This window comes from Phalacrocorax aristotelis, chromosome 14 (genome assembly GCF_949628215.1).
Source record: "Phalacrocorax aristotelis chromosome 14, bGulAri2.1, whole genome shotgun sequence".
NCBI lineage: Eukaryota > Metazoa > Chordata > Aves > Suliformes > Phalacrocoracidae > Phalacrocorax > Phalacrocorax aristotelis.
Window position 1 is genome coordinate 3,556,200 of NC_134289.1, and position 14,499 is coordinate 3,570,698.

The 14,499-nt window shown below is 44.6% G+C and overlaps 1 protein-coding gene across 5 annotated transcripts in view; it reads left to right on the top strand.

Annotated features, from left to right (window-relative positions):
• The first annotated feature begins 745 nt into the window (after positions 1-745).
• MICU1 (mitochondrial calcium uptake 1) overlaps positions 746-14,499 on the top strand; it is a 110,790-nt gene continuing 97,036 nt past the window's right edge. For 2 of the 5 annotated variants that reach the window (XM_075109378.1, XM_075109381.1), the window contains exons 1-4: positions 746-833; positions 1,984-2,074; positions 5,552-5,668; positions 13,459-13,620. In XM_075109378.1, coding sequence (XP_074965479.1) covers positions 13,460-13,620 — 161 coding nt within the window. In that variant the 5' untranslated portion in view covers positions 746-833; positions 1,984-2,074; positions 5,552-5,668; position 13,459. Of the gene's footprint in view, positions 834-1,983; positions 2,075-5,551; positions 5,669-13,458; positions 13,621-14,499 lie in introns of those variants that run through there. The other 3 variants (XM_075109377.1, XM_075109380.1, XM_075109382.1) reach the window with 2 other exon arrangements.

Sequence of the window (14,499 nt, forward strand, 5' to 3'; positions counted from 1 at the left end):
GTGTGCGAAGCATTTGCCTGGAGGGACAGAATTACCTATTGCAGAAATGAAACTGGAGAGATTCAGTAGGGTATGGAGGAAACGGCTAAGGGCTTTCAGCAACCTCAGACTGTATAGAGGGCTGCCTTAGCCCCCAGACATTTTACACTGGTGCCTTAAACCTGCATATACATACCTCAGAGCCCACATATAGGCCTTTTCAGGCCCTGTTTATACAGACTGCTCAGACCCTCTATATATACTGCTGAGACCCCTTTCAGGACATATACATAATGCCCCAAGACCTTGTATACAAACCGCTCACACCCTATATACAGGCCCTTCAGGACCTACAGACATACTTCTCATACCCTATACACAGCCTTTCAGGACCTATATACATGGGGTCCCAAGACCCTGTATACAGTACTTTCAGAACTTATATATAAGCTCCAAAGACTCCATATACAGGTCATTCAGGCTTTATATGCAGCTCCCTCAGACCTTATATACAAGACCTACAGAAACACTCTTCATACAGTATATGCACTCACTTCAGGACATGTGCATAAGGTCCCCAAGACCCTACACACAGGGCTTTCAGGACCTGTATATAGGACCCTGAGACCCTACACACGGGCCCTCCAGGACACGTATAAACGCCCCACGTTCCCTACACGGCTCTCGGCCACCACGGTCAGCCCCGCCCCGCCGGACTCAGGCCACGCCCCTCCACACAAACACCGCCCATTCTGCGCAGGCCCCGCCCCGCCCCTCCCAGCGTGCCCCGCCCGCGGAAGCGCGGCCCTGGGGGGCGGGGCCTGCGTGCGCTCCGGCGGGACGGCGGGGCCCGGGTGAGCGTCCTGTCCCTTCCCGTCCCTTCCCTTCCCTACCCGCGCCCCGGCGGGAGTGGGCTGTGGGTACCTGGGCGGGTGGTCGCCGCGAAACGGGCTGAGGGAGGATCCCGGGCCCGGGGGCTGAGGGGGCCCAGGGGCTGGGAGGGGAGCCCGGGCTCGGGGGCTGAGTGGGGGAGCCCAGGCTGAGAGGGCCCGGGGGGCTGAGGGGGTGGCCCAGGCCGGGGGGCTGAGGGGGAGCTGTTGCCTAGAGAACCCAGGCTTTCCGGGTCACACAGGGCTCAGGGTGCCATGTTATGGCTTCTCCATCCCCGAGGCTCCTGCAGGAGCACTATAATTTCTTCCCTCTGAAATAAGCCTTCGGGTCTGTGCCTCCGCTACAGCGTTCAGGTGGTCCTGTTGGGGTAAACTGCAGGAGAAGGAAGGATCCCCCTCGGCGTGCCTGGGCCAAGGGGGGCCCGCAAGGAGTGTTTTGGGGAGCTCCCGCCCAGCGCGAGGAGTTGGGTCTCTGCTCCCCGGTTCTGGTTTGCTGTTGTGGCTGTAGGGGATTGCTTGCGGCATGGCCAGGGCTGGGTGAATTATTGCTCTATGGTGTAGCTAAGGTCAATGCAATTTCCGTTAGCAGTGGTTTGTTAAACAGCCTTAACTTCACTGAACGGCCAAACTGTATTTGATGTGCAGTTTGCCTTTGGGAAAATCTTTAGGGGGAATTTAGGTTGATAAAATGCTGAGAGCATAGAAAGGCCTGATCTTTATCATGACATGATTTACATGTACAGTATTTCCCTTCAGTTTAATGAGCCGCTTGGGAAAGGCGCGAAGTCTGAGGCTGTTTAGTGGGGTGGGCAGGTCAAGCAAGGCAGGACTTTGTTTTGCAGCTGCTTCTTCTAGAAACTTAAGTGCCAGTTCAGACTTGAGTTAAAGTAAAGGCCTGCCTGTTTGTTTCGGTTTTTGTGTTGCTTTTTTTTTTTACCAGCTGCGTGACCATTTTTTCCCTCATCATTTGGCGGGCGGCCTGAGATGCGAGTACTGAGGTCGATACGTGTGAGCACCAATACACAGGCCACAACTGCCAGAAGGGAGACCTTGTGCAGCACGTTGCTGGCAGCAGAGAGTTATAATCTTTATTATGTTTCTTTCTTTTTTTTAGAGCACAGCCCTGCAATTGCTGAGAAATAATTCCTAGCGTTCTTTGTGACTGCCTGACCCACAATCTGGGAGCAAATACGCTTGCGCTACAGGTAAGGATGGTGTTGCTGCCTGCTAGGGTGTGCAACTCACAGCAGGCTGTGGCCCTGCTCTCGGGTACTTTTAATTCTGCAGAACTAATCATCTGGCTCATATTTACCCTTAAATCTGCCCTGTTTGGAATTATTCTTGTCCTGAAGTGTTCACCCAAGATTTTTCCTAAAGCTGTAGGAAAATAGGTTGCCTTTTTGCGGTGTGAAAAGTTGTGGTGACTTTTCTGTTGGAAGGCTCAGGCAGCACTATGTGAAGGAGGAGTGAAGCAGGCATGGGAGTGAGCTGTGGAAGAAGGCTGCTGCCTGGAGCTTCTCATCAAGGCGTTCTTAGTTGTGCCACTTTTTGTAAAATATAAAAAAAAACCTAAACCCCATCACTCCCTATGCGCTCGGTAAAAATGTATTTGAGCATAGGGAGGTATTTTAAAAAGAACCAAACCCAACCAAAATTTACTAAAGACGCTTAAACTGTGTGTACTTGTCCTTCTGGAGCAACAAAGCATTTCTCACCAGCCCAAGGGTGCGAGGGAAATGTGTTCTACTGTCGTCACTGCCTGCTTATCTGGGACTCTGGAGGGGGTTGTGGTGGCTACCAGTTTCGGGCAGCAGCTTCTTTAGCCAATGTAGCTGCTGCCAGAAGAGGGCATGGAAGGTCCTGTGGTGTATAACCATACTCTTAAACTTTCTGGTATTTACTGGTATGTTAGAAGGAATATAATGTCCGTGCTCAACAGTATATCTTAAGCTCATGTAACCCCTGTTCTTTGTTTATTTGTGGAAATGGCTTGTTCTCCAAATGATCCATTTTCTGCAAAAACTTTTGCAATATTCAATATGCTTCCTGAACTGAGTTGAGATTTCCTGTTCTGGAGGAAAAAGAATGATGTGTCTCGCTTACATCATTAATGTCTGTTTACTGGGGGCTCTCTGGAGCTTGCCGTGCCTTGTTAGTAACTCCTCTGTATAGGTTCCTCTTGTGCCTCTTGGCTGAGAGGGCAGGTTGAAGGTAAGCTTGAGGTGGTGTTGTCAGAGGAGAGATTGTACCATTGTCCTCGGGCAGTTTAACAGGACAAACCACAAGACTTGTAAATCATTTGAAGTCTCAGAAGGGCTTCGAAGCTGTATCCCGTAAGTGTTACATTTTTCAGGTGATATTTGTGGGAGCCATCAGCTGTGCTTAGATCTAGAATGTGGAAACAACTGGGTTAGCATTTCTTGAGCAAAGTAACAGTTCTGTCAGTCACATTAGGTTTATTATAAAACCATATTGCTGCGTGCTCCTCCATATGCTGCAGTAACATTCTTTGAAATGGACTCAGGTGGGATATAGAATTACTTGTTTTATTCTTCCCAGGTTTCCAGTGGCCTTGCTGGTGCACGGTATTTTAACACAGCGCAGGGCAGTAGGGCTGAGGATGCTTGTGTACAACAAGAGAAAAACCATACTTGTTAATTCTCCCGATGCTGCCCGTTCCTGCTGGGATCTTGCAGGGGTGTTAGTGAAAACGTGCCTTGGTGTAGATGTGATTTTAGGCGGAATGATGCAGTTTGGGATAGTTCAGTAGGAAACAGTTACCTGGGGTCTTTGAGTATGGTAGCCAGTGTTGTATGCCATTGACAAGAATATTATTACTTGTTTTTTTCAAACAGAATAGTTTTAAGAAGGGTGTGTTGCAGATAGCATGGCTGCCTCTTGATGAGGAGGATGGCTGTATCTTTTTAGGGTGATGTGTTTGACACTTTTCATAAGAAATGCAAGGACTCATACCTGAGTCAAAATGCACTTTGTCTGCCTAAGCATGTACCATCCAAGAGTCTTTGGCAGGCTTGCCCCTTAGTGAAATGTTTAAGATACTGTAAAGCAGAAAAAATAGACCGCTTGACTGTTCAGATCACACGTTCTTTTACTGCGGCTTCTGGAGTGTTATCTGCAAAGTCGTTGGCTAGTAAATTCTGGGTTACCTTTGCCTGCTACCTTGTCTGTGAGTGCAGTGACTATTTTTTCCCCCAAGAAACCTGTCATGGAGTTTTCTTTCACGCGTTCTGGATTTAACCTGTGTGGAGAGCAGCTTTTAATTGTGGTCCCACCATCGCTTGGAGCTGCAGGTACTGCTGTGTGAAGAGATCCTCTTGTCTGGGGTGGCACTACTGTTGTTATGAGGCAGGAGAAGGTAAAGTGGACCAAAGCGCTGATCCTTGTAACTGGGAATTCTGAATAGCCAGGTGTGTGGGAATACACAGCCAGAGGCAGGTCAGCTACTCGTGCTGGTTTATAATAGCCATGAATGTGTGTGGCCTTAAACGCTTTGCATCAACAGCCTTTGATTCATTACAGGGTTTCCTTTCTGTCCCTGCAGCCTGTGATGGCTTGTCACCCTTCCTCTACCTGCCACAAAACCAGTCAGTGGCTTAAAGTAATGGATTTCAGATTTTTTTTTTAGAAATAGAAAACAGTTGGCTTCTCTGCTGTGGGGGTTTCTTTTAAGTCTCGAGGGTCCCTGAATCTCAGATTATTGGGTTTTTCTGTTACCGTTAGAGTTCACAGCTCTTCGAAATGAAACCCAAGATCCTCATGCAGACAGCAAGAAAGATGATCATGATTTGAGATGAGCAACGCTGCAGCTGACCTGTGCGTGAAACATGAGACCTGTGAATCCGTGCAGCTTGATAATTTCGTGGTGCGTCGATCCGCGATGCAGACAAAGCCAGTCTGTGGCAACATGGAAATGAGACCTAGTATCTGTGTAGACTAGTTGTGTTATGTACCACCACTTTAACATCTGTGTTTTCATTAGTTTGATGCAAAATTTCCATCTCTGGCATTTTTGCTTCAGAAGCTAGAAGAGTAGTTGTATTTTTTTTGCTGAAAATCTTAGTTGTGATACAAACACAAGGAAGATCTGCAAGAATTGACGCCTGCCTTATGCCAGTCGACGTTAAAGAGTACAGGATTGCCAGTGTATTACGTGCTGTGTGTGCAGCTGCCTGGTGTGTGCACCAGGTGTATGCTCACTGTATAGTGGAGTTGCCCAGAGTTTGCCTCAGCCTTTGTTAATTTAAACCCTAATAGCACTGGTATATGGAGGTGTCTCTCTACACCTCTTCTTACAGCCTCTAACTATCGGTTGCTATTCCCATTAAAATAATCCCCCTTTTTTCCCGTTGGCTGAAATTTTGATGGGCTGCAAAGTAAAACTCTTATCTGCTGATGGATAGTTTGTGTTTTGGTTTCATGGCTACAGGGAGGGAGGTGGTGGGTGGTAGTGGTCAGGCACAGTGACTCGTCTGGCCCTCTGCTCGGTGGGTTGTTTGCTCCAGATCAGCAGGCGAGCACAGGCGTGCTGTCTGCCTGGACACCTTGGATGGAGCCAAGTATTTGTTGCCAGCTTGTTCATGCTGAAAGCGAGCTCCTCAGGTCATGTTCTAAAACCACAAGGCACTGTCCAGACTTATCTGTATCCTTTTTTCTCTCTGTAGTTCAACTTAATCCAATGATGTATTGCTGGAAAAGCAGCTGCAGTGGTTCAGACTTGCATTTCCTTTTTTGGGGGGAACCAGCGGTCTTCTCTTGAACTCCCAAGAAATCACCATCTGGTAAATGAAACACAGATGCTGTAACTTTTTTGTTTGTTTCAGTAAGATTTTTATTTAAAATTTCTTTGGATATGTGCTGTCAAAGTGCGGCTCTTTGGGCAGGAGAGGCATGTTCTAAAGAAGCAAGTGGCGGTGGCGGGTGATGTTTCTGTTCAAAAGACAGAATGGGAAAGGGGGAAATTGCTGTACGGTGTTATTCAAATTCAGGTTCTCAGTGGGTTCGCAAATCTTTTTCCTCCTTGTTGGAGAGGAGAAGAGGAGAAGAGGAACAGATTTCACCATGTTCAATTCTGAGATGATTCTCCTCTGTCTACCTCCAAAAAGAAACTTGTCTCTTTCTGGAGCTGGATGTGTATCTGCAGGTAACTCAAGCCTGTTGAACTGTCACCTTCACAGCCTAGTGAGGCTTTTGCTTTCTCCTCGGACTACTTATATTTTTCTCTTCTAGCGTTGTTTTCTTGTGAAACACATGTTTATTAAGAATGTACACCAGCTTTCTTGGAGCCAAGTAAGCCATAAGCACCTCTTAAATCTACTTTGTTTGTTCCTGTAAGGTACACTCAGGTGGGTGGCTGTTGGCTGGAGAAAGGTCAGGAGCTTCAAGAAGGGTCTTTCCACTTAGTGTGAAATTTAGGAATTCTCAGGAGAATCACATCCCACGGATACAGGTTGTGCAAGGCAAGTTAAATCACTCAGGCCGTTAAGCAGCTGTATTCCTGCTGTATTCAAGTTTCTACAGAAAAAGGCAGAAGTATTATGGCTTCTACCCCTCTGCCAACAGTTCTCCGGCAAACCTTTGCTCCTCAAATTGGTGTCATTTTTTTCCTCCTGCGAAAATGCCTCTTCTCTGGTATGCCTGCTCTTGAGGCTGGTTTGCAGAGACAGCGTGATTGTTTGGTAATAGTGGTTGGAAGAAGAAAACTTCACATTGGACTGATTAAGGTAGAAGTAGCTCATGAAACAGGCTCGTTATCCTTAATAAGCGGTGAGATAAGTTGTTTTGTTTGGTTTTTGTTTTTACAGTTCCACTGGTTACTGACTGGCTTCTGTGGAGATGTTTCTAGGGAGTTTGTCAGTGCTGGGGTTTACTGAAAAATTTTCTAGGTGGAAAAGCCCAAGGAGCAGGCTGCATTTTGGGGGGGAGGAATGGGGAAGGGAAAACTTTAACCAGGAAAAAAACAGCCTTTAGCATTCATTTCTGTGGAAGATCACAGCTTACCCCTAAAACCCTACTGTGCATTGCTGGAGATTGACTGTCTGAAGTAGCAAGCAAATATGTTATCCTTGCTGAAGGTGCTATTTTCAGTGGTGCTGCAACAGATGTAACTGGTTTATTTTGTTTGAGTACTCTCATTTTTCATTTGTTTCTCAAAAGCTGCAGTTTGTGGTCTCTGCATCCACTCACAAATCCTCTAGCAACTCAACTAGCAGGTTAGACTTGGGGTTCTGTTGAGCTTGCCAGGCCATGCTGCTTCTGCCATTTTAGTTGGCCCCAAAGTATCCTAAACAGACACTAAACGTTTGAAGGTGTGTGGGCAAACATCTTTTCCTGTTGAGTAAACACTCCTGTCTCCCTTTCAAGGGAAGACATAGACCAAGCTAGCTACTGACCTACACCCTTATAAATAATCTGTTTGCAATTACTAATAATGCTTTATTAAAGCTAAAACAAAAGTCTTGTGTGTGTCTTCACAACGCATCTTCTCTACTTAGCACTAAAGATCAGTAAAATTATTTTCAGTCTTGTGGGTTTTAATCTAGGCTCTGTGCAGCAGTGTTTGGGCTTTGTGGCTCTTCTCTGGCCAGTTTGCTGGAGTCTGAGGTGAAGCTCCTGTGGCAGCAGACTCGGTAGAAATAAATCGGCATGGGTGATTTGTACAGCCCGAGGAGAGATGGGTAATTCTTCTGTCCAGTACTTGCTATCTCAGGATGATCTGCAGTGCCTAGCAGACTATTTTTTTTCACGCAGGGAGAGCCCAGGTGTGGTTATGTGGTGCTTAAAAATAGGGGAGGAATTAAAGTAACTGATAGTTACAGAGAAAACCTACATTTTCTTTAATTTGAACATAGCTAATAGTGAGGATGTATGCATTAAATTGAGGAGAAGACCACCTGTGTGTAAAAGTGGTAGTTTAACAAGTTCGATTACAGCTAGCCATGGTTTTGCTGGTTTATTTTTACTTTGTGTCTTACGATGCTAAAAGATCAATTTGGCTGAATAAAGCAACTTGAGATGAGGATGGCATAAATAATGGAGTCTTAATGGATATCATCCCAGTAAATCGTTACACTAAATAAGCCACGTTAATGGCAAGGTGATTGCAGAACACCAAAACGTGTCGGTACTGCAATATTAGACTGAATTTTTAAACATGTTACGAAGTACAGCAGTGTGGCTTTAATAGCAGCTGCTTTCAGAGCAGAGCAAAGGTTAATGTGAAATCCTGACTCCGTGGGGGACAGCACAGATCAGCCCCAGGGGTAGGACAGGCGATGGTTTTGTGTAGTTACAGAGCTGCAGAGTTGGGAAGCGTGCATTTTCAGGGCTGAGGATTTTAGGAAGAGGTGAATCCTTACTGCAGTGACAGTTAAAAAGAAATTGCCAGGCTATGGCTTAGGTTTCTGCTAAAGACCTGGCAGCCTGTTATCGATTGATGCTTTGTAGACTCTCCATCAATTTGAATTGTACTCCGAAACAAATGTGGTTTCCCTCTCTAGTGAAATTAATGTGATCAAACATTGCCCTAACCTCATACCTGAGAAGAAATTACTTTTGCTGCTAGATTCCATTTTCATTCTCAAAACTGATTTATGCGTCTTAGTAAGCTAATAACTTCGGTAATGTGAATAATCCTTTATCTGAAAATGGCACCGGGTAAGGTGAAAGTTTGGAGTTACGGGAGGGGAAAAGAGCAGGAGCGGTTCAGGCTCTTGGGGATGGGGGAAGGAATGGATCCAGAGACCTCGGTAGCTGCAATCCACCCGCAGGCACTCTTTGTAGGAATTACCCCTGTACAAATCTCTCTTACTGGTACCAGTTTGTAAATGGAAAGTATGGAGAACTTTGGGGGGGAGAAGTCAAAATTAACAACTTAATTTTGGTGGAGGCAGGTTTGATGCTAAGAGGTTGTTTTCCCTCCAGTTTATGTATCTCAGGTTATTTTTAAGTATCTGTATATTAGTGTTGAGAGTGAAACTTCTCTCCTGACGGTTTTCCTCTTCCCCTTGTGTCTTGACTTTTCCTTCCCATTGAATTTATTTGTTGTGCTTTTTTCCCCATTGCAGTTTTTTCCTTCCTCTTTTCCCAATAACCCGCTTGAGAAGACAGAGACAGGAGAGCTGGGAGCTGAGACCCGCACTCTTGCGGCTGGCTCTCTGCTTCAGGGCACCCCACGCTTTCTGGAATTGATGTCGCTGGCTTCACTGAGGTGTGACTGACAGTCAGGGGCTGAGGTGGAGAGAGGTGAGCAATTTTCCTACACCGGCTGCTGGGTCAGGATGTCTTGGTGCGCCCTGGCAACGTCAAACTTTGCCTTTTAATAAATGTACGGCTCCAGAAAGCTCTTTCAGTTCTTACTGACTCCATTTCAGCCAGTCCTTGCAGAATTCTTTATGCCTAAGCAATGCCTCTTAAATTCAGATCTTTTTTTTAGAAGGTCTGACTACATAATAAAATTTTTCATTTAAATTTACAATCGACATTCTGCACTAATGCGTGAGCTTACTATGTCCTAGTAAAATTCTTCAAATAAGATGTTCCTGTGAACCCTTCTCTGATTAAAATTTAAACACCCATCAGCTTATTCAGTTACTGTTCTGCCTCTTGTGTGCTTGTGCCACCGAGGCCAGCTTCGACATCAAAAAGCTGCTTTAAGTGGGTTTCATCTTAAAAACTGAGGCAGTTCTGGATTGCCAAACAGGACTACAAAAAGTTCAGTGCTGGGGGGTACCCAAGTGCAAAGAATTCCCTTTTGCCTGGGTTGAGTTGCTTAGTGCTTTGTCTCTTGAAACCATCAGCTAATTGGGCGCTGGGAAAATGGGAGCAAGTCTTTTTGTTCTTTTTCTTTTGGTATCTGAAAAAGGATGCAAGAGAGATGGGATCTGTCAATTCTTATGTTCACTGAAAAATCAACGGCTGGACTGCTGATGCTTTGGACGTGGCAGGGGAAAAGCAGAGAACCTGTATGAAATCTCCTGCAAAAAAGGGTTACTGGACAGAAGGTGGTTGTTTGGGGAAACAAAATGTCTGCGTCAAGCACGGACATTTATAGCTGTTGAAATAATTCTGCATTTCTTCTTTTAAAGTGATCTGGATGTTCTTGGTTTGAATGATGCCTGTTTGCCTCGGATCGGAAGTACTACTTTCCTACAGAGTTTGTGGGTTTCCTGGATGTTGAAGACACTAAAATGCTTAATGTTAAATTAGAAATATACGAGGCTTTATGCTGTTCCCACTTGCCGGTGACGTGTACCCATAGAGCAGGGCCCTGAGCGCTTACCTGATGGCGGGTGAGAGCTGCTGCAGCAGCTTAAACCACAGAGCTGGGGCACAAAAACGTGGTGCCTACGTGGACAGAGACACCCAGGTGCCAGGATGGGTTGTCAGATCTCTTTTGGCAAGGGGACTGGGGTGAGGTGGATTTTTTTTGTTGGGTTTTTTTTAGGTTTTTTTATGAAAGTTTGGGCTCCATGGAATGGGTTTTGGTGTAGCAGACAGTAAACAAAACTTTGTTTTTAAATCTTCAAGTCTGCCAGTTGACTTTTCTGCTTAAGAAAAGTAATACCTATGTCTGTGGCACAAATAAAAGCAGATATGTCATGCTTTTCTGGGAGAAAAAAAAAGTCTTTCTTTTGTCCAAGGGTATTAATTCAACTTCTGAAAGTAACTGTAGAGCTGATCTGAGCAAGAACTTGAGCTGAGACTGGCTTGTCTCTTAGAAACAAAAATACGATCTACAGATTCCTTGAAGCAGTGTTGCTAGAACATCATGGTAACTTTTTATGTTTGATCCTTATTTTCAGTATTTTGGAGTTGAGTTTTTTTTCTGAGCTACTTTGTTGTATCTTGTAAAAGAAAAATCTATATTGCATTAAATCATGCAAGAATTGAGGTTGCTTCTTATTGTAAGCTGTGATCACACCAGTTCTTTGGAGTTTTATACTTTATCTTGGTTTTATTCCTTACCTACTGCAGATGGTGATGTTAAGCTTTTCATTGCTGCAGTTAGGGCAAGGTGCTTACTTTTAATCTTTCAAAAAGTAAACACCAGCTTTCTTGAATGATCTTGACTTAAATGCCTGAAGCTTTTAACAAAACGTACCATAAATCATGGCGTTTTTGATTTAAAATAAAAAAAAAAGATTGTAAAGTTGCAGCTGGAAAGCATGGAAAATTCAGCCTTTTTTTTTTTTCTCTTTCCTGAGATAAGCCTACTCTTGATTTTAGGGTTATTGTGGCAACCGCCTGCTTTCAGCTCTTTCAGGTGATTGCTACTAAGTGAGCACTGTCTGGATGAACATCCCAGCACCATCAAGGATGGAGATTACTTGGACAAAGCGGATAATTTAGTGGTTTTTTAGGGCTCAGTCAGAGAAAACATTTATGCAGTACTAAAGCCAACAATCTGAAATGTTGTAAAAATCTCTTCAAGCTGAAAAGTAAGCACTGTGGGGATTGATTTTCATTTTGACTGATTAAATGATGCTGGCAACACTTCCCTTATCCATTATATCTTAGGCATATAAAGCTGTAATTAGGATGGGGAATGCAAGTAAGGGCAACATTAGCTTCTCAGTGAATATAACATTTGCAGATTTTTCTCTGGATGTGTAACAGAAATTCATCCCTGGAGATGAAATGGGAATATCAGGTTTGTGTAGGATGGAATTAACTTTAAATTTGAAATAGGAGCTGTTTTTCATAACAAAATCTTCTGTTGTTCAGAGATGGAGAAGATTGGAGAATAGGTGCTGTTGGCTGGCTATATTCCATTAAAACTTTAATTTTAAGCCTATTTAATTTTAAAGGAATAAACAAAATGGTAAGCTGACTGCAAATTTGGTTTTTAATATGTGCACAGATGAATATAAAATGGGTGATAGTTGCGCTAGCTGTGAGCAGCAGAATTTGGGGGGGTTTGCCTATAAACCAGGGTGGTGAGGGATAGACACCCCATGACTTTGCCCTACCCGTCAAGGACCAGTATTGCCACCTCCGTCCCAGCCTGCGGCTGCCTCCATCCCATCTCACTTGTCCCAGGTCCATGAAAAAGCCTTAGATCTGATACGAAAAATCACCGGTAAGGGATTTGCTAATGACTTTTCAATATCTGTGCTTTTCTTCCCCTCGCCACGTATTTCTTGATTGTGCTGTGAAGTCTTCAGATGCATCTCCACCACCTCTTGCCTTAAAAGATACCGGGCTCTGGCACTCAAAATTACCTGCTGAATATTTCATGTGTCTTCCCTCCCTCTTCCTCTCTTCCCCTCCCTAAGTTCACATCACCAGTTCATGTTATGAAATCCTGAGCTTTAATCCTGTTGCTTTAGTCGATGGAAAACGGCAGTAATGTATTAAACTCTCTATAGCTGAACTGGGATCATGCACCGCACACGTAAGATATGTTTGCGCGAAACGGTCCCAAGATTCTCATTGTTGGAAGTTAATGGTTTAGCAAGAAAATGCAGTGGCATCTTGTGTTGCAAAAGCTAACAGCGATAGATGTGACTTTATTTTTGTGTTCTGTGGTTATTCACTGGCTGGGAATATTTGAATAGAACAGCAACAATGGTGAGCAAAAGGAAAAAAAAATCAGGGCAGGGCTCCCTGCTCTCCACTTCCAATGTTTTTCTGGCCTTGGGAATTCTCTCTTTTATCATTCTGCTCCCAATTTCCTTTAAGGCTGACCCCGTGATTGGAAAACTCAATTTGTAACCATGAGAAATAAAACCTTTTTTCCACTAAAAGATACAGCACCTTTTCTTTTCAAACGAACATTTACCCTTTGCCTTCAATCTCGCGAGCTGGCAAAAATTGCTTTGTCTCCTGTAACTGGTGTGTGTGATGAAGTGATGGTTTTGCGGTTCATATTCTCCATTGTTGTAATGTTTAGATTTGTAGCTCTGGTTTGCCATTTGTCTCTGTACCATTGTGTGTGAAATGGTATATGGATTGTATTTTAGGAGTTTTGACACTTTGAAACTTGCCTTATACTTAAAGTTGAATATAAATGCTTTTTGCTCCAGGCTAGCTAAAAGAAGTTACTTAAGAACAGTAGGGTTTTCTTAGGGAAATTCAAAATTACTGGGTTGGGTTTTCTGTTGGTTGGTTCTGTGATCCTGTTTGCTTGTTATCTGGTTTAATTTGCCTTTTAAAATCCAGCTGTATTTTTCACTCTGGCCAAATGGCTCTTATTTGCTGTAAGATCTACCTGTATCTTCCATGCCTTGGCACTTGAGCGGGAGTGTGCAAATCTTCCCTCTTAATGAAGCATGCTGGGGAAGAGGTGACGAGGAATTTGGAAAATGCTGTAAGAGCAGCTGAGTAGATAGTTGGGATGTGACAGCAAGGTGTGTCAGCCAGCTGTACGCAATACATAATACTCATAATTTGCTATTTATTAGACAGGTTACATGCCTATTTCAGAACATCTAATGAACATCTTTGACAGTTATTTTCTGTAACTTCTCTTATTTTAGAAAAAACATAAGCACATATCTGAGGGTCAGCATGAGTGTCCACAGCAGGCAACCGTTCGTTGCTTCACTAATGTGGTGTTCTTGTTCAACAGGATGTTTCGCCTTCGATTTCTTCCCATTGCAGCAGGGCTGTCTGCTGTTGTGCGGTGTTACCATGGGATGGGACATCACCCCAGGACCAGGCGCAGGCTTGTGGTGGCGGCTTTTATAGGGGCGACTGCAGGAACAGCAAGTGCCAGATTCCTTTGGCAGAGGTAATACACATTTTTTTGTTGTTTGCCTGTGATCTTGTGCTGCTTTAGTCCTGTGGCCAGTATCTGCAGATGGGTTTAAGATCTGCAAAGCGTTATTGCTTGTCCTGCTTCTGCCGCATGGAAGGAATGGCTGTTGCTGACTCCCTGTGGAGCTTCTTTGCTGCTGTGAGTAGCCAGAGAGATGTGAAAAAGCTCAGGGCTGAAGAGTTTTCCTCTGTAGCTGTCCTCAGCATGGGCTGTTTGCCCTTGGTGACGTTTGCTGCATGGCTTCCCCCTGCTCGGTGATGCTACATGGGTCTGGTGTTCTGCAAAGAGAAATCTATTGACTTGCCAACCTAAGTGAAAATGTCCTGCTTTCAGCTTCTGGGAGGGCTGCTAGGGGCAGCACGCTTGGCCAGGGGTTGCTGCTCTGGTGTGCTTTGTGTTCTGCTGACTGCTTCACATAGAAAACATAGCAGAGGAGCAGAGGGGGACAGTCCCTCTTTTTGGGGTATGTAGCTGTGCACAAGGCTCATGAGGTTTTTAAGGGCCAGGGTCTGAGCACACCTACTCTAAGCAATGAAGCTCATAACTGTGAGGAGAAAGCGGGTATTTGTGCTTGCCTGAGGTGACCCTCGCTGAACCCCGGGCCTGTGCCATGTTTGAAATAAATCAAGGACTGCCTTATCTTCCCTCAAAATGTGGATGCAGTGTGACACTGGCAGTGTCACTCAAGCTTGTGGCTTCAGTTAGAGTCTGAAAATTAAGTCTTCGCTGAAAACTTGTCTTATTTCCATTCCAATATTTAGGTGATTTATTTTTGGCTCTCTGCTCACCTGTGTTGTGGCTAGAAGGCTCGTGTCTTACTGTAACAGGAAGATGGTGATGGTAATTGTTCTG